Source organism: Typopeltis vanoorti, chromosome 20, assembly GCF_054136105.1.
Source record: "Typopeltis vanoorti isolate ZY-2024b chromosome 20, IOZ_Tvanoo_1.0, whole genome shotgun sequence".
In the NCBI taxonomy this organism is placed as follows: Eukaryota; Metazoa; Arthropoda; class Arachnida; order Uropygi; family Thelyphonidae; genus Typopeltis; species Typopeltis vanoorti.
Window position 1 is genome coordinate 70,950,242 of NC_143568.1, and position 25,442 is coordinate 70,975,683.

Sequence of the window (25,442 nt, forward strand, 5' to 3'; positions counted from 1 at the left end):
CATTTTTTAATATTATTTTCTGAAAGTCATCATCATCATCAAATTCCTGCCATGTACCCTCAAGGGGTGTACAGGATATGACAGTACTACATGAAAAAATTACATCATTACTAACTTCCTATCTACAATTTTCCTCCAAATCAGTCTGTTACTTGTCAAGACTCCAACATTATCAGATCTTATATTTCTATCGTCTAAGGCACTTTGTACCGTATCAATCCACCTATATCTTGTTCTTCCTCTGGGTCGTTTTCCTGCCAACCTGGCAGAGAACACTTGTTTTGCTAATCTTTCCTCTCCCATTCTATTTAAGTGACCATACCATCTGAGATTAGCTCTGCTAACGCATTCCTGGATGCTGACAATGTCAAGTTCTTTCCTAATATCCTCATTTTTAATATGATATTGCCATTGATGCCATCTGTTCACGCCTCTAATCTTTCTCAGGACTCTCATATCTGCGGTCTCTAGTCTTTGGTCAAGTGTTTTACTTCTGACCCAGCTCTCAGATCCATAAGTTAAAATTGGTTTGAACACAGTCTTGTATACAGCTAGTGTTCCGACTTATTCCATATGAATTTATTCAATTGACTTCCCACGATACCAGCTTTGCTGATTCTGTTGTCTGTTTCTATATTTAGTTTACCATCTTCAGTAAAAATTGTGCCTAAGTAGCTGAAATGTTTTACTTGTTCCACAGGTTCTCCATTCACAACACAGTTGACATTTTCAATGATTCTGCCTATTTTCATTGTCTTTGTCTTTTTATTGCTGACTTTCATACCATATCTATTACAACAGCTATTCAATTTAGTCTGAAAGTCAATTTTTCTGAAAGTATGTACTTTTAAAAATCTGTTGTTTACTTTTTATCAAGAAATTCGAAAAATTCCTGAAGATATAGCCTATTATTTAAAGCGGTGCACAGATCAGAATCGGAGTGCTCACCACTCTCGCTTTTTAGTAAACGAATAAATGCGTAAGAACCTGCAACGGCGCTTTGAATGCGAGAGAGGCCGATAATTAGATACATAACTACTTAACAATATTCATTAAAAATTACAAGAATATTTATAAAAAAATAACAATTTTACTTACACATGAGTTTCAGGGAATAAATTTTTGTTTGTAGCAATTTCTGCTGTGTGGTCTGTTTTGGCAATCCCTTTGAATACTCCAACAGTAGTCAGCCATCATGTGAGAATCCCATCTTCCTTTGTACTGATCTTCCATAGTTTTAAAGTCTTGATGAAATCTTTTGCCTTGTTCATCGCTCACAGCACCCAAATTCTTGGGAAATCTATCAAGATGACTGTATAGGAAACGAAGCTTTATGCTCATGTTGCAACCTAGGCGCTGGAAATTTTCAACATTGTTTCCACTAGATCTTTGTAATTGCATGCTTTTTTGTTTCCAAGAAAATTATTCGCAACCATCGTAAATGAAGTCCAGGCCTCTTTCTCAATTTCGTTCATAGAGTTGATGAAATTTGGGTCTCTCATTAAAGTTCTAATTTGTGGTCCATCAAATACACCAGCTTTCATTTTTTCATAACTAAGTCGTGGAAATTTTTCACATATAAATGTGAAAAATAAGACCTAGTTTGATGTGTAGAGGTGGAAAAATGATTTTTTCTCTGTCGATTAAAGGTTGATTTATAACATTCTGTTCTCCAACATTTAAGGATATTCTAAGAGGCCAATGTTTCTGACTCCAGTGTTGGTTTCTAGCTCGACTATCTCCCAGAAGCATAGAAAACACGGAAACTTTGTATATCCTCTTGGAAAGCCAAGTAAAAAGTTCACAATTTTAAGATCCACACAGATGATCCAGTTATGGTCTGTATATTTTAATAACTTCGGAACCTTTTTAATGTCCTCATATGTTTCCTTTAAGTGGACTGAATAGCCAATAGGAATTGAGCCATATACATTCCCATTGTGTAGTAAGACACACTTGAGACTTCTGCTTGAACTGTCGATAAATAAACGCCACTCATTTGGATGATATTGTACAACACTCATTTCAGTTAGTAAACCTGAAACATTGTTACAGTAAACAAATCCACACTCGTGGGTTTGTTTACTGTAACAGAGTACAAGATTACTTTCCCTGCCATGATAAAAAGTTATCTTCGTATCTTGCTCCAGTAAGTTTTTTTCATTTAATCTTGAAGCTAACAATTCCGATGATTCTTTTGATAGGCCCAAATCTCTTACTAAGTCATTCAATTCTGCTTGAGTAAAACGTTGCGGTCCAGAACTAGAAATTAAATTTTCATTGTCTAAATCAACATCCGGGTCTTGCTCCTCAAGAACATCTGGCATATCCCGATCATGCTCATTCTCAAGCAAAGGAAGTCCTTTATAAATTGGCACGGCTATTTCATTGGAATGAGCAACTGGCCAAATTGCTGAGTCGAGATTTGGATACACAATTTTTTTCTTATTCTTCTTTATGTTGGAGGTTTAATGGATTTTTTACAACACTCAAAAAGAATTAAAATAGAATTTAATACTTCCTATATTTCGTCCTAGTCACTAGGACATCTACGGGGATTACATAAACAATTAATGTAACATATACACAAATAACAAACAATACTAAGCCCAACCACATGGGTGACACTAAAGTCCTATCTAGGTAGAGCGCCCTCTAAGGGCAGTAGTAGGTGGCCTGGAATGTGAGGTGGGACCTCTGGTGATGAGTGTTTCCCAAATCTTCGGAAGCTTAATGCAACCGTATTTGTTAAGATTTGGTTGGTTTCTGAGAGCTGCTGCTGCTTCTAAGAAAAGTCTCTCTTTCTTGAATTTGCTGTGGTGGAGCATGGTGGTTTTCTTCCATGATACTCTGTGGGTGGTGTCCAAAACATGGTCAGCCAAGCCTGAATGGCCATAGTTGTGTTTAACAACGTACGACTTGTGTCGTTAAACACAACTATGGCCATTCAGGCTTGGCTGACCATGTTTTGGACACCACCCACAGAGTATCATGGAAGAAAACCGCCATGCTCCACCACAGCAAATTCAAGAAAGAGAGACTTTTCTTAGAAGCAGCAGCAGCTCTCAGAAACCAACCAAATCTTAACAAATACGGTTGCATTAAGCTTCCGAAGATTTGGGAAACACTCATCACCAGAGGTCCCACCTCACATTCCAGGCCACCTACTTCTGCCCTTAGAGGACGCTCTGCCTAGATAGGACTTTAGTGCCACCCACGTGGTTGGGCTTAGTATTGTAAGTTTTTGTGTGCATGTTATATTAATTGTTTTTGTAATCCCCGTAGATGTCCTAGTGACTAGGACGAAATATAGGAAGTATTAAATTCTATTTTAATTCTTTTTGAGTGTTGTAAAAAATCCATTAAACCTCCAACATAATGTCCTCACAGCACTTAAGCCTCTACACAAGAATTCTTATTCTTCTTATTATAACCAGAAGTCTGAACTAAACAAAAATAGCAATCATCTACGTGATTTTTCAGTTCACACCAAATCATTGGAATGCCAAAAGCTAATTTTTTGGCATTTTCCCTTGCTCCACTGTCGTAAATTTTCTACACATGACTTACACACTTTATTTGGAGCCCATGACTTGTCCTGATCTTCAATTTTTACGTCAAAGTATGCAAAGTACACTTTCTTAACGAAATCAGTGATATTTGTCCTTTCACTGGGAACAGTAAAGCTACCACAAATGTAGCAGAAGGAATCTACACTATTGACACAATTTCGAGTAGTAGATATGATGTATTTTCTTCACTGCCGACTAACATGCAATTAACAAGACAAAAAAAAACAGAGACTTTATTGAAACGTTATAAGCGCTCATCATACTTTCACAATCGATTAACGATTGACTGATTTTGATCGTTCTTTGACCGCTATAATGCATATAGCATTCATTTGTTTTAGGCAGTTGTCATCGCCTACTTTTCATCACCTAAATGTATTAGGTCGGTTCTCGGCCTCTCTTGCATTCAAAGCGCCAGTACATGCTGTTGCAGGTTCTTACGCATTTATTTGTTTACTAACAAGCGAGAGCAGTGAGCGCTCCAATTCTGATCTGCACACCGCTTTTAATAATAGGCTATATCTTCAGGAATTTTTCGAATTTCTTGATAAAAAGTTAGGAACAGATTTTTAAAAGTACATACTTTCAGAAAATAATATTAAAAAATCGATTTTTTTGATCCTCTAAATAGTACTGCCTCCTTAACTATCAAAAACTTACAAATTAGCAAAAAGAAAATGCCATAGAGGAAAAACCTGATGTGATAGAGAAAAATGGGTTTGATATTTGAAAGCAGCGCACCGAAATTAGTAAAAAACAAGTGTCAGATCATAATCGGCAGGAAAAAAAAATTTTTTTGTTGGCCAGTGTAATGTATACACTAAATTGTATGGCTAAATAAATAATAATAAAAAAGAGTTATTTTTTTTATTAAATGTGGTAATTTCTAGACTACCACTTCACCCGTATTATCCAGTGATGCTATCTACCACATTTGGGCACACATGCCATTGCTCCTCGATAAATATTACATATTTATTTAAAATTATCGTGAAACAATTTTTACTCTTTAGAATCTACGAGGAGCAATGGAATGTGTGCCCAAATGCGGTAGAAAGCACCCCTGAATAGTACATTTGAAATGGCAAACCAAAAATTTGCCTCATTCAATAAAACTTCATTTTTAGACAAATAAAATTTAACCTACATAATAATTATGTAGAACAAAATGAGAAAACATGCTAATGAAAATGCAATTGTTAAAAAAAACTTAACATTTTTATTCTTATTAGGAGGAATCAACTGAGAACAGAACACCTCATTGTGTTCAGCTACATATTTATTCATCTTCCGAATCTTTGGCAGTCGGCTGCTTGCTTGCCTACTGAGCAAATCATGTGGACAGCTGAGGATCATTGATAGTAGAAGCTTTGTCAACTTTTTTTAAAAAGCATTGTTATTGGAAGCTGCCGTTTTTGTCTCTTCAATTCAGTAAACAGGTTCTGCAAAAGTTCCAAAACTTCTGTTATTGTGCAAGTAATTTTTATGCTGCAGTCCATCATTGAATCATAATTCGTTGTCTGTTCCTTTAATGTTTGAGCCATTCGAAATATCGTGGCCAATTTTTCAAGTGTCCACGCGTGTCCGTGTGGCCATCTTCTTCTGTAGAAGATTTGGCAAGATCTTTCAACTCCTCATTAGTTAGTACCTCACGATGTCCATCTACGTAATCATTCAATTCTTCTTCTGTCATGTCATCAAATCCCTCTCCACCAATTTTCCGTGCTGTGTTAATTATCGTTGTTATCTGTGAGTTAATATCAGTGACGTCTTGGGAATTACGAATGGCATCACTCCACAAAGTCTTCCAGCATGCAGTTACCGTTTCTGGTTTCAATTTGTCCATTGCTTCCTTGATGAATACAATTGCATCTGCAATTGTGAATGATTTCCAGCTTTCCATGACTCCAACATCAGCAGAATCCTCAACCATTGTACAAATCATATCGAAAACATGCCGAGCATATGAGGCTTTGAAGCATCTAATAACACCTTGATCTAGTGGCTGTATCCGTATTAGGTGGGGAGAAAACCACTTGAACATTTTCATCTTCAGTGACTAGTGACTTAGGGTGCCCTGGAGCATTGTCTATTATCAATAAAACTTTAAATGGTAATCCTTCTCTCTCAAAGTATTTTTTCACCTCCAGAATAAAACATCGATGGAATCATTCCATAAATAACATGGCCGTGACCCACACTTTCGGATCTGATTGCCAAAAAACAGCAGACAATTTTTGTTTTTAAGGGCACGTGGATTCTGTGCTCTGTAAACAAGGCCAGGTTTAATTATATGACCAGCTACTTTGCAACAAAGTACCAACATCAATCTGTCCTTAAATGCTTTAAAGCCTGGTGCTTGCTTCACAGTTTTATGAATGTAGGTCCGTTGGGTCATTTTCTTCCAAACGAGGCCGGTTTCATCACAATTAAAAACTTGCTTAGGATGATAACCTTTCTCTGAAATAATTTTTTTAAATTCTGCTGGGAACAATGCAGCAGCTTTCTCACCAGCCGATGCAGATTCTCTCGTAATTTTTATGTTTTTTAGATTACACCTAGTTTTGAATCTATGCAGCCAGCCCTTGCTTGCTGCAAATGACTTTTCTTCCTCTTCTGTTTCGTCTTGCAGCCGCATATCTTCATATAGGATCAATGCTTTTTGCCGTAACGTGTTACCATCAATAGGAATCCTTTTTCTTGTCATGTCTTCCACCCACAAATTCAAAGCTTTCTCTACTTTGAGTAACGTCTTATCACACACTGTACCCGTAACTTTTGCAGATTTGGGCACAATGGAAAGACTGGCATGAAATTTTTCTTTGTTCTTCAACACTTCACATATGGAAGATTTATTTTTATTATAGATCTTAACAACGGTTGCTATCGACTTTTTTCTACTTCAATCATATTGATAATCTTTGATTTTTCACTAGTACTGAGAACTTCTTGTCTTTTCTTCAGTTTTGAAGCTATTTTTAAATTTTTCACAATTTATTTGCTTGAATTTAAATGCGATTTTTAATTGCAATGACAGACATTTGACTACTTTCTTCGACAATTCGAGTAAAACTAAACATGAACAAACACACAGGTTTAAGTTCATGCACCTAGCAAACCAATCATGTTTCGACAAGTTTTCAGCCTGCGCATATGCATGTTTCAACCGGCGCACCTCTCGACCGTTTCGTGCTTTTTTCGAACTGTGGATGCCGAAACGCAGATACGGGGGCCTACTGCATTTTGTACTGAAAGTAACAGTACATCCTCAGTGTAGAACAAACAGTTAAAAGGAATGGAATACAAAGTACAGAACAGTCTGTGGATTACCAAATAAATTGTTGCCGTTGCCAGAAGATTTATTAAAATATTATTAAATAACTCTTTAAAGATAATAATTTCATTGATAGTTGCATAAAATAAGTGTCTCCCAAACTTTTTGGAGAGAGAGAGAGAGAGCGACAGTCATTTCGATTTAAATTCGGCCGATGTAAGAAGGCTTCGCAACTTTATTTAAAAAGGCGTTCATATTTATACCTGCATCTGTGGAGAAGACAAGCTTTATCCCACTGAATATTATGATTAATGTCAAAGCCATGTTGTGCTAGACCAGACTTATGAGGTTTCATGTATTCAATATAATATTGATGATCCTTCATTCTTTTTTCCACAGAACTGCCTGTTTGTCCAGAATAAGATACATTTCATTCACATGGTATCTGGTAAACACCAGCAAATGATAGAGGTGACGGTTTGTCTTTTGTAGATGGCAATAAGTGAGAAATTTTGTTGATAGGAAAATATGTATGAATAAGATGATACTTCTTCAAAATCCAGCCTATAGGTTCTGAGATGCCTGAAATGTAAGGGATTGGAACTCTGCGGTCTGTTGAAGGATCCTGAGGTGTTGGAACATAGGAGTCAATTATCTGCTGGATTTGATTGGAGTTGTAACATTAGATTCTATTAATTTTTTTTACAGTAAAAGTTCTTATTGTAAGCTTAATGGAGAGGAGCACACTTTATTTAATTCTATTAATTAAAGATTTGATAATGCCAATTTTTTGAGAGGTGTGATGAGCAGACTTTTGATGACTGTATCTTCCAGTAAAAGTAGGTTTTCGATAGATACTTGTAGACAAAGTACCAGAGGGTGTGCATGCAAGGAGGATGTCCAAGAATAGTAAACTACCAGACTTTTCTTTTTCCATGGTGAACTGAATGTGTGGGTGAAGGCTATTTATCTGTTGTAGAAATGTGATAAGTTCCTCTTCAGCATGTGGCCAAATAGTAAAAACATCATCGACATAATGAAACCAAAGAGAGGGTTGAGGATGAATGGATGAGAACAAGGTGTCGTCTAGATGTTTCAAGAAATTGTTTCCCAAAGGTGGAGACAGAGGGCTACCCATGGCAGTACCTTCAACTTGTTTGTAGATCTTGTTTTTCCAGCTGAAATAACCTGAATGTATAACAAATTCAAAAATCTTTGCAATATCCGGAGGGTAATCATCATATAGTAAGTTGACAGTGTCAGCTAATGGAATATTGGTAAAAGGGGAAACAATATCAAAACTGACTAATAAGTCAGACTCATCATCATCGTCATCAAATTCCTGCCATTACCCTCAAGGGGTGTACAGGATATGACAGTACTGCATGAAAAAAATTACATCATTACTAACTTCCTATCTACAATTTTCCTCCAAATCAGTCTGTTACTTGTCAAGACTCCAACATTATCAGATCTTATATTTCTATCGTCTAAGGCACTTTGTACCGTATCAATCCACCTATATCTTGGTCTTCCTCTGGGTCATTTTGCTGCCAACCTGGCAGAGAACACTTGTTTTACTAATCTTTCCTCGCCCATTCTGTTTAACTGACCATACCACCTGAGATTAGCTCTGCTAACGCATTCCTGGATGCTGACAATGTCAAGTTCTTTCCTGATATCCTCGTTTTTAATATGATATTGCCATTGATGCCATCTGTTCATGCCTATAATCTTTCTTAGGACTCTCATATCTGCGGTCTCTAGTCTTTGGTCAAGTGTTTTACTTCTGACCCGGCTATCAGATCCATAAGTTAAAACTGGTTTGAACACTGTCTTGTATACAGCTAATTTAGTGTTCTGACTAATTTCTTTCTTATTCCATATGAATTTATTCAATTGACTTCCCACCATACCAGCTTTGCTGATTCTGTTGTCTATTTCTATATTTAATTTACCATCTTCACTAAAAATCGTGCCTAAGTAGCCGAAATGTTTTACTTGTTCCACAGGTTCTCCATTCACAACACAGTAATCATTTTCAATGATTCTGCCTATTTTCATTGTCTTTGTCTTTTTATTGCTGACCTTCATACCATATCTATTACAACAGCTATTCAATTTAGTCAGAGAATCTTGCAGACTTGTAGCAGATTTATTTAGAAGTATAACATCATTTGCATAAAGCAAAGAGCTGACATTAACATCTCCAATTTTGATATCATGTTTAATACCACTTTCCTTCATAATGTGATCCATATAGATAATGAATAACAGAGGGGATAATGTACATCCTTGTCTCACACCAGATTTAACATTAAACTATCTTCCCGTACTTCCTTCAATTTTAACTGCTGACTTACAACTGAAATAAAGACTAAGTGTTGCTTGATATAATGCCCCATTGACACCATATAACTGTAGCGTATTGAATAGCTTCTCTCTTGCCACCTTGTCATATGCCTTTTCCAGATCGACAAAACTTAAATACAGATCTTTGTTATATTCCCATGCTTTCTCGACTATTTGTCATAAAATGAAGATCTGATCCTGACAGCCTCTATTTGGCCTGAATCCAACTTGTTCTTCACCAAGCTTTTCTTCCACAATCAGACTCTTTGATTTGAATATCCTTGATTTTTTCAAGAAAATGTGTCAAATTTTTGATATAACAACTAGAATGTCCAGTAAGGGCAGTTAATGAACATGACAAAAATTTAGCATAAAATTCTTGTTTTATGCAACCATCAATGAAATTATTATCTTTAAAGAATTACTTAATAATATTTTAGTAATTAATCTTCGTGCACATGGCAACAATTTATTTGGTGATCCACCGACTGTTCTGTACTTTCTAATCCATTCCTTTTAACTGTTTGTTCTACACTGAGGATGTACTGTTACTTTCAGTACGAAATATTTGTATCTTTATTTAATTAAAGTTATTACTGTGGTTTATACGTGTTCTATTATTTATTTATCATCTGCCGTCTTCCTTAGCTGGCACTTATACCAGTATATAGAAGCTAGTATACATTCAAACTTATTTCAAGGAAGAAAGATAAAAAGTCTGCCTTCCAGCCATCAGTTAGTTGTAATTAACTCAGTCCTTTCCAAAACATTGAAAAAAGTGATCAGTAGCCAACTTCTCCATAGAGGCCCAGAGTTAATCAGCAACCACTATAGATTTTGCAAATATAAATGCACAACTAAATTGTACATCACCCAACACTGGACATGTGCCATGGAAAGATTCAGAGAGATGTGCAGTTATTATTGGCATTTCCAAAGCTTTTAATCATGTTTGGTATTGATGCTTTCTAAACAAATTGCCATGTTTTGGTCATCCTGCCACTTCCCTAATTGGATAGCTAGCTTTCTGTCTAGTAGTTTACTACATGGCACGTTCTCTTTGAGTTTTGCCCACGAATGCTGGAGTGCCTTAAGAATCTGTTCTATCACCTATCTTTCTCCTATACATAAGTATTCCATTCCCAGCCACCACTAATCCTGTCCATAGTTTTGTTTATGATAGTACACTTCTTTTATCCTAATCTTTTGATAAACCTTATAGTCTTCAGACATCCCAAGCTTCAAGATTATCTGAAATTATCCCTTAAATCTGATTTTCATACCACTCTTCAGTGAGGCAAGTATAATCTGGTCACCTTCAGTCTTAACTTTTCACTCACAAAACAGGATCTAAGTTCTCTGCTGGACTGATATTTTCCCCTGCCTTCTCCTGGCATAAACGCATCGTATCAGTGGCTTCCTCAGCATCTAAAAAACTAGGCGTTCTCTTCCACTCAAGATGCTATTTTTAATCCACCAAGCCACTAACTCTTTACAAATCTCAAATTTTTTTATTCTTAGGATACTGTTCACATGTTTGGGATGGTGCACTTAAAACTTCCTTAAGAATGATATCAGGATTGTGGAATACTGATTGTGAAGAGACTAAGAATTTGTAGACTGAAGACACTAGCAAACAAGAGAAAGAAGGGTGATATGATTGAGACTTACAAATTTCTTAAAAGGGTCATACAGGATTTCATTTGATGGAATTTTTCATTTTATGAGGGTCATTCTTGGAAGCTGAGAATGCTAAGAAGGGGATGAGAGCTAAAATTTTTCTCTCATAGTGTGATGCGTAATTGGAATAGATTGCAATTGGATGTTGTGTGGCAGTGTGAATGAATTCAAGAGCAAGTATGATAGCTGGTGGATGTAGTATGTGGCCTCTATCATTTATTAAGAGACTTCCTGGAAGTCTCTTAATAATAATAATAATAATTAACATCTCAGTACTATCTAGAGGAGAACAGTTCATAGATAATTCCTCTTTCATAGATTCACTTCAGTCTCTCTCTGAAACACAGATGCATTTTTTCAGCTCTGTGTCTCTTCTACAAGTACTTTTGTGATCACTACTCCAGTGAACTGGCAATCATCATTCTCAGCTTTCCTGTTAAAACATGAGCAACAGCTACCCAATAACCCTTTTCAACACAATTGCAAACACATTGATCCTGCTTCTCATTTATTCCATCTACCTCTTTCCTCTGAAACATCCTTCTTCATAAAGTTGTTCCCATCAGTTACAACCTCCAACTCTTCAAGAAAAATTCCAATAGATTTCATCTTTCTCAGTCCTCACCTGCACCCCTCTACACACAGCACTGACTACTGTAGGTTCTTCTAGTTCTCATGTATAGAATAATAGAATAAATATTAAGAAAAAGTTCTAATGTGTATGATACATGAGATCTGCATATACAAGAGATTTCTGATAAATGAATATTAAACTTGATATAAGACAGCTCCTTAGTTTTTGTTTCATTGGGTGAAGATGTGTAGCATTCAGAAACTTCTTTGAATTTACTAAGTAGTAAGTAACAAAGAGGTAACAGAAGTAAAACAAGAAGTAACAAAAATTGTCAGTATAAGGAGTTGCCAATGTACTTGATCTTCATTTTTTTGTATTGCTGGCCAGACCAGATTAGATTTGTGTTTTCCTTTCTTTTTAACATCTTTAAGGTGTTCTGACATATGGATTTCTCTAGATCAGCCTGTTTATCTAACATATCATATGCCATAAGAGTAGTGCATTTTGTAGATCTCCACTTTATTAAGGAATGGATGACGAGACTTCATTTGATATAAAAATATTGATCTTGTTGAGCAGGACGAAGGCTACTTCGATTTCCTGTTGTCTGTTTTCGATTTCCTTACATATTTTGTGTCGTGTTAGATATAAGGGATACAATTCCGAAGTGCCAGTTCTTCTGGTTATCAGTATCTCTAGGAGCATGTTGTGAGATGCAAGGTATCTGTAAATCTCTGGTTAACTGCCAGTTAAAACCAAAAATTTAGCTTTACTATGTTGATGATATTTTTATTATTTGGCCAGGATTCATAGAACAACTAAAATAATTTATGAATTAACTTAAACAACCTACATACTCCCATAAACTTCACATGGGAGTTGGAAAATACAAAGTCCCTTCCAGTTTAGATTCCCCCCCCCCCCCCCCCCCCCGGATGTCTGAGTAAAACTCATTTACTCTGACTTACTTATTCTCTATACAAAAAAAAAAAAAAAAAAAAAAAAAAAAATATTGGAAAATACCTTCATGATATATCCCACCATCCAGCACAAAAAATCAAAACATGACATGCATGCATCCTACTTGTTAATATATGCATCTCATGTAATATAGAGAAGAGAAAGTAAGAACTTCATCATCACTGTCTAACCCTATCAAAAATGGATGTACACTATATGGATATATGGTGTATATCCATTTAGTGGAAAATGGATATATACAATAACCAGGTGAACTGAGAGTATAGATGTTTATAATGGGAATTAACAGTAGTTTCATCCCCCTGCATAAGATCTCAAGATTATGTCCCCTGAAACCTCCCCATCCTTGAAAAATTAGGGGTATATGCAATCTAACGAAGCACTTGTAGTGTTGAATAAACAGCCCCCCCCCCCATGAAGTTGAGTCCTTGTTTATCGAAAATCTCATACAATGTAGATCTCGAATACGATACAATACACATCGCGCTTTTAGACATAATAATACCCTTATTTTGAGTGCCCCATGCTTTGCTGTTGAATTATTTGAGTGTTGGTTGCTTTACCATTGGATTATATACTGTAAATACCTCTGTTTTCATGTCATAATTATTATTCTTATTTTATATGTATTTATTTATTGTTTATTTCTCCTGATGATCTTTACATGGTATACACAAAACTGGTTGAGTTTTAAGCTGATAAATCATTTTTTTATAAAGTTACTAGTCTTGATATAGTTCTGTCAGAAATCATCTGATAAATATCTGATATTGAATAGGATAATACATCTGGTAGACTCCTCTCTCTCAACTTATTTCTCAGTCATATCACATCTTGTACCCCTATCTTCTAGGCTCAACAAAGTATCTTCCTCAGTCTGTCCTTCTATTCAGTATTCCATAGTTTTCTGAGATAGTCTTTCATCTGCTTATAGAAGATGAAAGACTATCTCACCCCCCCTTTTTTTTTTTAATATGTGAATTCCACCTCTAGAGACCACAATATGGAACTTTTCGAGATAATTCAGACCTCTGATAAGTAAGGTGGTATTCTTCTACTGAGTGATGAAATTTGTCTACCACCAAAAAACATTCACAAACCATCCATATCCACAAGTAGACATGAAACTCATGTTCTGTTCACAGGTGAGCTGATATGTTAACCAATATGGCTTTATCATTCACATATCCAAGGGAATAGTTCAGTTCACTTAAATCCAGATATATTGGTGCTTTATATCACCATTGTTCCAGGAAGTTGTATTCAAATTCTCTTATAACAATATCACATCACAGCTCTCTGCAATTAGTCTTCTCAGTTTGCATCATCTGTAAAAAAAAATTGAATATCTCTTCTCAAACCTGAACTGTGTCATAAACATAAATTAAACAACAGCAGTGTTAGAATGCTGTGGCACTGTATATCACCCTTCTCCTCTGAGATTTTCTCCCCATAATGACTTTTTGTTGGCTCCTGTCAGCAAGCCATCACTGTATTCATGTTACCAATCCTTACTCTCTATTTCAAGAGTTTTGTCATGCATATTCTGACAAATGCTTTTTTAAAAAATATAGAAAAATATATAAGCATCTCATATATGTAAAGAGTTGTCACATGTATTATAAAACAAAACTGTTTTAAATGTATAAATTATATATTTAGTTTAATCCTTTATCCAAGTGTAAGCAAAGAAAGTTTGCGCCTGAAGTATCTTTAGGACTGGGGCAACTCGTAGCAAAGATGGACAAAGCTTCACATCACTTGCCTTAGTATCCCATAATACAAAGCACATCTCCTTGCAGACATGTATAATGCTATACATTATGGGAAGGGTCACTACCCAGACCAGTTTCGACCTTTATCGAGTCCTGAAGATACTTCAGGCACAAACTTTCTTTGCTTACGCTTGGATAAAGTATTAAACTAAATATATAATTTATAGTCTAACCAAGTGGAAAAAAACTTCCAACATCTTTCTCTAATCTAGACTAATTCAATAATAAGGTGTAACACCTTTTGGCAACTCATATAGGTAAACATGACCTGCATTACTTCAACCTTATATCACCTCTGGGTTTGGCTCCCACTGAAGAGACCTCACTGGCATTCCTATAGCGAAGGTATGTAAGTTCTTTTCACTTAAAACTTTGATATCATCTAGGTCTAGCTACTCACTGATGAGACCTCAAAAAAGGTTGAAACCGGTCTGGGTAGTGACCTCTCCTCATAATGTAAAGCAGTATTACATCTCCTAGGAGCTATGTGTTTTTACATTATGAGAAAATATCAAGAATAGTGAGGGATCTTGCTCCACCTTTGCATCTAGTTGTCTTGGTGTGGTACTACCAAGTGGTCACTTACGCTTGGATTCGCCGATAGTTCGTCGGCATGAAACGCTTAGATCGTAGTTTTCAATCTTAGAGTTTCGCATACTGGCTGAAAAACAATAAGGGATTTTTATCCCCTTAATTTAGATAAAGATTCTGTTTAGAAAGTTTTTGTATTAAATAAAAATTATATATTTGGTCATGTCTGCAGCTAATTCACCAGCTGGCAAAATCTACTCACCATGCGCAAGTGGGGAAGAATATTTGTCAAGGCTTGGACATAAGTATAGAGTTCTCTATGAATTTGCTTTGCAGCCTCTGTCAGTATCTTTTCATATGCCAATTTCTCCTTCTTCAGTGTTATTTTTCCTCCTAATCTCCCTCCTAATCTTTGCACCACTGAACTTTCTCCCTTTACCTGATCATGACATGGAAGGTCCTCAGTTTTTCCCATTAATTTCCTACTTTGTTTTTCTCAGATCTCTATTATTCAGTTAAGCTGCCTTCCCTGGCTGCTAATACCACAGTCACAGTGCATTTCTGGTGCAGTTTTTTTATCGCCATATAAGACTTATTAAATTCAACACTCATATCCTTCTGTTGCCTCATCTTTTGTCTAAAGAATGAATAAGAAGAATGAAATCCTCCTTAAGGAATTCATTCTTCTTATTCTCATGTTTCCTGCTTCCAGGGAACATGGAAATAAGGATTATCACCTGCCTATCACCATCTCCTCTTGAACATTTTTTCAGAATCACTTTCCTCTATTTCTCAGTCTTTAGCAGTACTCCATTAAATGTTTAATATTCGGTTCACCTCATTCTCATATACCAAACGGCTCAAAAGCTATTATCAATACTGCCTTGAGTCTCCACTAAAAGAAGAATGGTTATAACTCGTATAACTCTTTTTTTTTTTTTTTTAGATTATTATGAGTAATATCTCATTCACTCTTTTATCCTTTTTCTGTCTTCTTGAAAAATGAACAAGAAACAGTTATATTCTGTCAAACCTATGTATATCATCTGTCAGATGTACGTGGCTTATACAGATGATTATTTGACCAGATGATTTGATCAAGGCGACAAACTTTGCTCCTTTTTCATCTTTGAATAAAAAAGTAGTTTGTCATAGCATAAACACTCTATAAGCATAATAGCTTGTCACTATCTTGTCCCTCTTTCACATGTCACCTTAACACAAGGTATTTGGCTCTTTTTTTTCTCGTATTGAGGCTTCCCAGCATTCTATTCCTCACAACACGGAATAGAGGCAGACCACAACATTCTCTGGTCTGAAACTCACCTTCTACACAGATGTCAATATAAATTCAAATGCCTATTCAAAGAGAGTGCTGAGGCTTTACAGCTTTACTTCACCACCCTAACTTGAATTGGAATGACTGCCTATCCTTATCAGAAATATAGTAAAGTTTGATCTGAATAACACATTAATTTTTTTGAATTAAGGCTAATAGTGATATTTACAAAGATAGATCCAAAGAAACCACTGGCTACTACATCTATATAATTGTCTGTTTAGTATGATATTATAAATTAATTTTTTTATTTATTTTTTTTGGGGGGGGGGATGATAATATAAATTATATAATTATTTTATAATCACTTTTATGATTTACCTTTTCTCCAGTGAAGCATAACACTATTAGGGATTTAACATCAAATGACTCGTACTATTTTGAATAATTCAATTTGCATTCTACCTTGTAAAAAAAAGTTGTTCTGGCCACTGATGATAGTTTGTTAGTTTCAAACTGAAATATTTGGCAGTATATTTAATAAATATTGCTTCTTGTGTTCACGTGTAAATAATTTATGATAAAACTATGGCACAAGTTTCCCTCAAAACTAGAATCCCTCACACTGCCATTATTTGTCTAGCACTTATATAAGTGCTAGACAAATTGTGCACTTTCAGCCTACCATCTAATATTTGTTTTCCTGTGTGGATATATATACAAACATGACACTTCCTCCAGCAACATTCTGCTCAGTTTCATATTGTCATTCTTACTCAGGCATAGACCAACTCAAAGAAACAGCTCTCTTTCTCTCTCTCCTATGCTCAACCTTATCCCCTATAGCTATAGACCTTCTTTAAGTAGCTGAACTGAAAGATGATGAGAAATCATCCCCTTCTCAGGTATTATTATTATTATCATCAACAGACGTCCATAGAGTCAAGAGACTCGTCGTGGGAGGTCCCATTTTCACATGTACATATTGCCATACACCTGCACGCACCACACTCTCAGGCAATGCATTCCAATCACCCACCACTCTCCATGCAAAAAATCTACTCCTCGTCCCCTTGCTCACACCCACCTTATACAGCTTCCATGTTAATCCAATAATTACCCTTATCAACTTATAAATCTCGATCATGTCTTTCCTCTTCCTTCTATCAACTAGACTCTGTAATATGCATTCTCTGAATCTGTCCTCATATTCAACATTGCAGAGACCAGAAACCAACTTAGTCAATCATCTCTGGACCCCCTCTCCAAAATCTCATCGTCCTATATGTTGACAACTCTCGTTCTCTCTCTTGCTCTTCCACTGTAGTCTCTTATAACACTCAACTACCATTCTACCCCATTCAAACTTCTTTACAAAGCATTTCACTCAACACAGCTTATTTACATTTCCTCAGCTCAACTTCGATCATTATTTCTATCATAACTCCTCTCAACATCTGTTCTAACTTCCTTCACAATAAAGTTCTCTCTTCCAGCTGCCTGCTATCATCATTCACATTCATCAGTTGCTTTCTTTCAACAGCCAATTTCTTCTCTGTTCTTTTTCACACTGCACCCACCTCAGTTCATTCCTTGACCTCATAATTTCTCTTCTGATATCCTTTTTATTGCATTCTAATTATTTTCATGTCTTTCATACTAACTTCACTATCACTCTTTATTTCTCTCTCTACTGTTTTACATACTCTTTTCATCCATACCACTTACGAAAGCATTTCTATTACTTTGCTGGACTGGTTTCTTTTATCATAAGATTATTCTCTCTCTCTTCTCTTTGCTGATATACTAATTCACTTTTTTACTTACTAGATGAGCGTGCATTGTTTTTGATATATTCTCAACTACAAGTATACTCCTTGTACTTTATAACCATCAGTCATTCCTAGTTTACATGTGCTCTGATATCTGACTTTAAATATAAATAACTTATCTACATAGGCTAAAGAGAGCATGCAACATGCTTTATCAAAAGTATTGAAATATTCACCCAACAAAAACAAAGCATCAGCTTTATTTACTCTTGCATCTGTCTATACACATTCTATTTTCTCTTGTGCTGATTATAGCTAAAATAGAAAAAAAAAACATTTCTCTTACACAGACCTCCACAACTCTCACACAATCTAATATGTTAAATTTCTACAGATAATTAAATAGAAACTTTATCGTTTTGTAGGTCTTGACTTCTTCTACAATCAGAGTAATTCAACTCTAGTTGAATAAAACTTTTATATTATCCTTACTTTCATATGTTGATATCTTAGATTAGACACTATGAACCCGAATTAACACAGCAGTCAAGTTTCAAAAAAGAACTCTGCTGTACTGAAGAAATTTCTCATGAACCAGAAGTCTATAAAATGCAACCATATTCTACATGATGCCCCCCCCACCACCACCACAAAGGCAAGATTCATTTCTCATCACCAACTACCAGGTGAATATTGCAGATAATAAAAATAAATAAATAAAAACTGATCAAACCAGTGGCTTCTTTTTATGATAATGCATGACCACTATGCATTGGAACATCATGGACAGTGAAAGCTGTCAACAGATTAATCAATTGCCTGACCTCATTCCATGTGATTTATGAGTAAGTGTGCACTATGAGGATATTCTCCCATAACAATAATGAAATAAGCCAGACTATATAATATGTATTAAAAACAGCCTATTGCACATGTTTGAGAAGTGGTTTCTGCAGTTCCATTGACTTAGGCATGTTTCCTTTTCAAAGAAATGGAAAATGTGCCCATGTGTGAAGATATTTCAAATAGTGAATAATATAAGTAGTCCCTAGCTGCTTTTCACCCCCCCCCCCCCCAACAAGTTTTTGATTAATGCATTAGAACCTTAGTGCTGCTATGCTACTGCTGTTCAAGATCTTTTAGGTATGATAACTGTTTGTATTGCAAAATTGGCAAAACCAAGCTTCTCATCAGCATTATTGATCATTCTAATATTTGCTTAATGAAAGTGGTCCATTATAATATGCTGTCAGTTAATATTTCTGTTTAATTATGTTAATGGAGAGGTTAATTTTATGCTGTTTGTATAGTGCCGTGAAAGAGCAGCAACTGCTTGTGGATTTCTTTGTGTCGGAAATCCCCAATTTCCTTACTGTAAGATGATCATGGAAGGAATGTTATGCTTTGTAAAAGAGGTATGTTATGCCAATTAGTATTTCAAGTGTAATTTTGTTCATCTTTTTTTATTTGAAAGCCTGAAATCTGAACTACTTGTTAATTCTTTTTTTTTTTTTAATTTCAGTAAGTATTGTTTATTTTATTTTATGCTAAAATAAAAATTTTTCTGAGTAATAGTCCTCTCAGCAGGCTCATTATCCTGCTGAGCCAACCAAATTATTATGATTAAAACTATAATAATTTGGTTGGCTAAATGTCTTGCGAAAGTGAATGATTGAGTGGATGTACTCTAGTTTGCAAACAATATTGCAGTTTAAGTGGCAGATGTATTTCATCTACCAGCACAAGACCATCTCATATTGAAGATCTGAAGCAGCTTGAAAGTGTTCCACATGTCCATGCACAAAACTATTTAACATATGATACATTTACTGCCTCTCATGGGGTTGGGATTCACATAAGGCTATGGGTTTGACTCTCATATGTGTAATGGATATGTGTGGGTCTTCAGATGAGATGAATTTCATTGCATGATGAGACCAGCATCTTACTTATTTTCAAGGTTTGAAGTGATTAATCACTAGAAAAGATTCCGAGATTATCTAATTCATCCTTCATCCATAGCACTAATGTACTGTAAGTTTTTGGGCTTTCCTGTTTGGGATTATTATTATCCTCCCATCTGGCAATGGTAGAGGAAATAAATCGACAGTTTTAAACTTCATATATTGTTATTTCAGTGGTATCTCAATGGTATTACAATTTCAGTGCTACACTTCACATCAATGTGCTATGTTACTGATAAACATATTGTGGTAGATGGGATGCTTACTAAGAATAATAATAAAAAGCAAGTGAAATTGCAATCAAACAAAAAAATTCCTCGTGGGGTTAAAATATTTTGGTATTATCATTAAACAATTTTCTATACAGAAAATTGTTTCATGATAATAGTTTATATTGTTTGTTTATTTACTAAAATGAAAAGCCAAAGGCTTCATTTCAGCAATGCAAAATTATATAAATTAAATGGATGTTGAATTCAACATCATTTCAATAGCATTCTAAAACATTCTTACCATTTTCATTAATTTTAACTTATTAGTCGTGAGCTTTAATAGTAAATGAGATTTCCATGATGTTGCCTCCTTTTCATTCTTCCCTTTTTTCTCATCTTTTCTCTCTGTATTCTTTTCTCTACTTCTGAGTTGTCTGCACTTTCATATTTTCGAGGCCCTTCATCACTAGTAAATAATCGTATTACAGTGTGCCTTGTAGTTCGAACACTTCTCATTTCAAACATTCCAGAAATGTGCACTTTCCAGAGTTCAAGTGCTTGAGAATGCAAGAAATTTGATTTGCAGTTAGAACGGCATTTCTAAGTTTGAACTATAGTCCAGGAACTCAGAGTCATATAGTATTAGACAGTTTCGGCACGCCATTGGGCATGCTTCTCCCTCACTGACTTCCCCATGCCTGCACGGTGTGTGTCTGTCTCAGTCCACTGTGCGTTGTCCCTTACTTTACACAGCCTAGTCATTGCGTGATATGTTTGTATAGAAAATTTTTAACTGTTTTTGGCATTTTTTTTTGTTGCCCATGGCATCCAAGAATGTAGAAAGAACAAAACCTAAAATAAAACTTGTAGTATCGACAATTGAAATGAAAAAGAAATTATCATGAAACACGAAAGCAGTAGACGTTTGATGGATCTGGCGACAATGTTTAAAATGTCAAAGTCAACGATAAGTAGCATTCTTAAGAATAAGGAAGGCAATAAAAGCAGCAAATGTGGCTAAAGGTGTGACAATATTGACCTCCAGGAGATCACATGTTATTGAAGAGATGGAAAACTCCTTTTAGTGTGGATAAACAAGAAGCGATTACGTGGTGATGTTATTACTGAGAGAATTATTTATTAGAAAGCCAAACATCTGCTTAGTGACCTTAAGAAACACACACCTGAGACCAGTACTGAAAATGGGGAGTTTAAAGGAAGTAGAGGCTGGTTTGATAAATTCAAAAAACGAACTGGGATCTGTAGTGTTGTCATGCTGAGAGGCTGCGAGTGCCAACATAGAAGAAGCGGACAAATTTGTAAAAACCTTTAAGGAGTACGTGGATAGTGAGGGATTTGTATCTCAACAGGTTTTTAATTGTGATGAAACAGGTCTTTTTTGGAAAAAATGCCCAAAAGGACCTATATCACAAAAGAAGAAAAGACTGCACTGGGATATAAACCTATGAAAGATAGAATTACTTTGCTGCTTTGTGGTAATGCTAGTGGAGACTGTAAGATAAAGCCTTATCTTACAGTAAGATAAAAAGAATCTTCTAGTAAGATAAAAAGAACAATATCATAAAGAGCAAATTCAGTGTTATTTGGAGGGCCAACACAAAAGCGTGGGTTACCATAGAGTTTTTCACTTAGTGGATTTATCAAGAATTTGCTCCCACTGTAAAAGCTTATCCCCAAATTTAGAGGAGGATTTGGTTGGTGAATTCAGTTTCATCAAGATAAAGTTTTTGCCACCCAATACCACTTCTATCATACAACCCATGGACCAGCAGGTGATTTCATACTTCAAAAAACTGTATATTAAGGCTATGTTTCAAAAGTGCCTTGAAATAACCAATGCCACAGAACTGACTCTTAAAAAATTTTGGAAAGAGCATTACAACATTCTTCATTGCTTAAGGATCGTCGATAAGGCATGGAAAGAAGTTTCTATTAAGACAATGATTTCTGCTTAAAAAAAACTGGCCAGATTGTATTTCAGTCAGTGAAGTAGTAAGCTGTGAAGAAGAGTCTGTTGTAAATGAAATTGTGTCTTTGGGTAAAGCTATGGGATTAGAGGTGAGTGATGAGGATGTATAGGAGTTAATAGATGATTATAAAACCGAACTCAGCACAGAAGAACTTCAAAATCTTCACGATCAACAACAAAAAGAAGTGGAAAAAGAAATTTTTATGGAAAAGAAGGATGCCAAAGGATGCATTTCCAATGCTGACCCTCAAGAATTGTTCTCTGTTTGTGTTAGAACACAAGCTATTATGGAAAAATGGCACCCTAATAAGACAGTAGTGACCAGGAATATCAACTTATTCAATGACAACATGATGGGTTATTTTAAAAATATCAAAGAAAATCATCAGCACCAAACAATATTAGAAAGATTCTTCTCTGCAGAAAAAAGAGAACATGAATCAGCATTCTCAACTCCAGCTAAGAAGCAGAAAGGAGACGCTTAACAACAGGAGCATTATTTTCGTCTTTGTGATTTTTATATTAAAAAATATTCTTCACTGTTATTTTTATGTTGTAGTAATTAAAATTAATAAAATAAATATAAGATTATTTTGTTTAATTTTTTTTTTTAAAACATTAAAAACCTAAAATAGATAAAATTTAAAAAAATTAACATAAAAGCAGATATTTGAATTGCCTTTGTACATGTTCTTTAATTTGAAATTCTTAAAACTGGGATTCTTTAATTGCCAGAAATATTGCCATGCTCATACTTGAAGTAAAGAAATCCAAATATGCATCACTGCAAGGAAAAACATGTAACTTATTGCTGAACACTGTGAAAGGATGAGAAAGTCATTAAAACAATTTAGATCAAGTAAAATATCTGCAGGTGAAGAATGCTTACAACAGGAACATCTATGCAAGCATACTTCAGTTGCAATCTTATGCAGTGTTGTAACCAAGAAGGTGCAATGGGTGCACAGGCCCAGGATGAAGGGGGGCCCTGAAATGGGGCATCAAAAAATAATCAGTATTATATTTTCAGTGACAAATTTTAAATTTTTCTGCGGTGGGGGCCGATTCATAAACATATAATATTGATCAACAAATTTCAATTTCTATCATATTTGTTTATTTTTTTATTTTTTTTTATTTTCCAAAAAAAAAAAAAATAGGGTGGCCAGAAATAAAATCTTGCACAGGTCCCATGAAAAGCTAGTTATCGCACTGTTCTTATGATTAAATCTCTCTCTCTACACCACTATGTAATGAAGTAGCGTGCTGTAGTGAACTACATAAAAAAGTTATGATCTACAGTATACTTAGACTAATGACCCTTTAATTATATTGTTTTAGTCATATATGTATACAACGAAAAGAAAAAAAAAGTCATTAAGAAAAAAAAAGATGAAAAAGAATGCGTGGAAGATGTGATGAAAAAGTGAGCAAATATTATTCATGAATTAGAATTTAGAAAGATGATGTATGTGTTTTGGGTTGTTGCCATAATGGCATTAGCTAGCATATTGGCTCAACTGTGTTGGTATTTGGGGTGTTTTCCTTAACATGGTAAGGTGAGATTTATTTTTCTCAAAAACTTGAAATCATCCTAGAATGATTTTAAATAAATTAACAGTTGAAGCTACCCTTGATAAACTTAGGTATCCTAGTAAAATGTAGAAATAATAATAGTCCTGTTCCAGGAGTTAAGACTTGCTAGATTTGGTTATCTGAAGGTCAGATAATTGAGAGATCAGTGTATACATTGTGTGATTTATACATCACTTCATATCATTCCTTTTATATGAAATTGCACTTTCTTGTTCAGGTTATTATGACAGCTCTACATGATTAAGTTTACATTATTATTAATATCCCATCAACAATTTTCCTTGAAATCAGTCTATTGCTTGTGAGCACTCCAGTATTGTCATATCTAACATTTTGTGCTTCTAAGGCTCTTCTGACTGAATCAATCCACCTAGATCTTGGTTTTCCTATGGGCTTGTTTCCTGCCATCTTGGCATCAAACATTTGTTTTGCCAACCTTTCCTCTACCATTCAGTTAGATTAGTTCTGCTTAAACATTCCTGAATTTCCAAGTTGTTTCCTAATATTAATTTTAGTATATTTCTGCCACTGAGACCATCTCTTCCTACCCTTGGCTCAGTTTTTCTCAAACCTCTCATATACAAGGGTGGTCTGAAACGTTTTCGGCCTCAACCATAGATGGCAACACTATCTGCAAGATTTTTTTTTTTTTTTTCTAAGTTAGTACATCTGTCATAAGCATTCATGGGAAATTGCAAGTCATTCTATCAAGTTGTTTGTTTTATATAGCTGTCTGAAGCAAAAGTGTTGTCTGTATCCCTTGAAATGGATAAAATTGAGTATCGTGCAGTTATAAAATTCTTTGTACAAGAAGGTTTAATGCCAAAAGAAATTCATTTGAAGTTCATAAAAGTTTATAGGCACTCTTCTCCTTCATTTGTGGCAATTAAGAAATGGACTGCCAAGTTTAAATGTGGCTGTATCAGCCTTGAAGATGATCCACAAGGATGTTCAAAAAGTGTAACAATACCAGAAATCATTGATCAAGTGCACGATATGGTATTGGATGACTGGCGAGTCAAAGTGCACAAAATTGCTGAGACTATAGGCATTTCAAAAGAATGTGTAGGATATATTTTGCATGAAGAATTGAAAATGAGAAAGCTTTGCTCAAGATGGGTGCCATGCTTGCTCTCACATCAGATCAAAAACACACTCACATGAAAATCTCTGAACAGTGCTTGGAGCGTTTTAACAAGAATAAAACTGATTTTTTGCATCGATTTATTACTATGGATGAGACTTGGATTCACTATTACACACCAGAATCCAAACAGCAGTCAAAATAATAGTGGACAGAAGCTGGTTGTTCTGTGCCAAAGAAGACAAAGTCAGTTCCATCAGCAAGAAAGGTCATGGCATCGGTGTTTTGGGATGCTAAACAATGGGAATATTATTCTGATCTTTTAACCAGACTAGATGAAAAAATTCATGAGAAAAGATCCAGTTTGCAGAAGAAAAATATCATCTTTCATCAGGACAATGCACCTGCCCATAAAGGTGTTGTGTTTTGGCAATGGGAAAATTAAGGGATCTGCAATCTGCACTAGGAATTGTTGGAACATCCACCCTATTCCTCAGATTTGGGTCACTCTGACTTCTATCTCTTCCCAAAACTAAAACTCTTCCTCACTAGTCAGCGTTTTTCTTCGAATCAAGAGGTGATTGCAGCTGTAGATGGGTATTTTGCAGATCTTACTGAGAACCACTACAGGGATGGGATAATGGTGCTGGAGCATCGCTGGAATAAATGTATTAGTCTTAAGGGAGATTATGTTGAAAAATAAAAATAATTTTGAAATTATAAATTTGTTTTTTCATTGTTAGGCTGAGAACTTTTCAGACCATCCTCGTATGTGGTCTCTAGTGTTTGATCAAGCGCTTTGTTTC

General features: G+C 35.2%; 1 protein-coding gene across 1 annotated transcript in view; it reads left to right on the forward strand.

The window, feature by feature from the left end:
* LOC150095553 (proteasome adapter and scaffold protein ECM29) overlaps positions 1-25,442 on the forward strand; it is a 691,438-nt gene that overhangs the window by 287,739 nt on the left and 378,257 nt on the right. Inside the window, exon 20 of the mRNA XM_090409825.1 lies at positions 19,101-19,205. Within this exon, the coding sequence (XP_090265951.1) occupies positions 19,101-19,205 (105 nt within the window). The remainder of the gene's footprint in view (positions 1-19,100; positions 19,206-25,442) is intronic.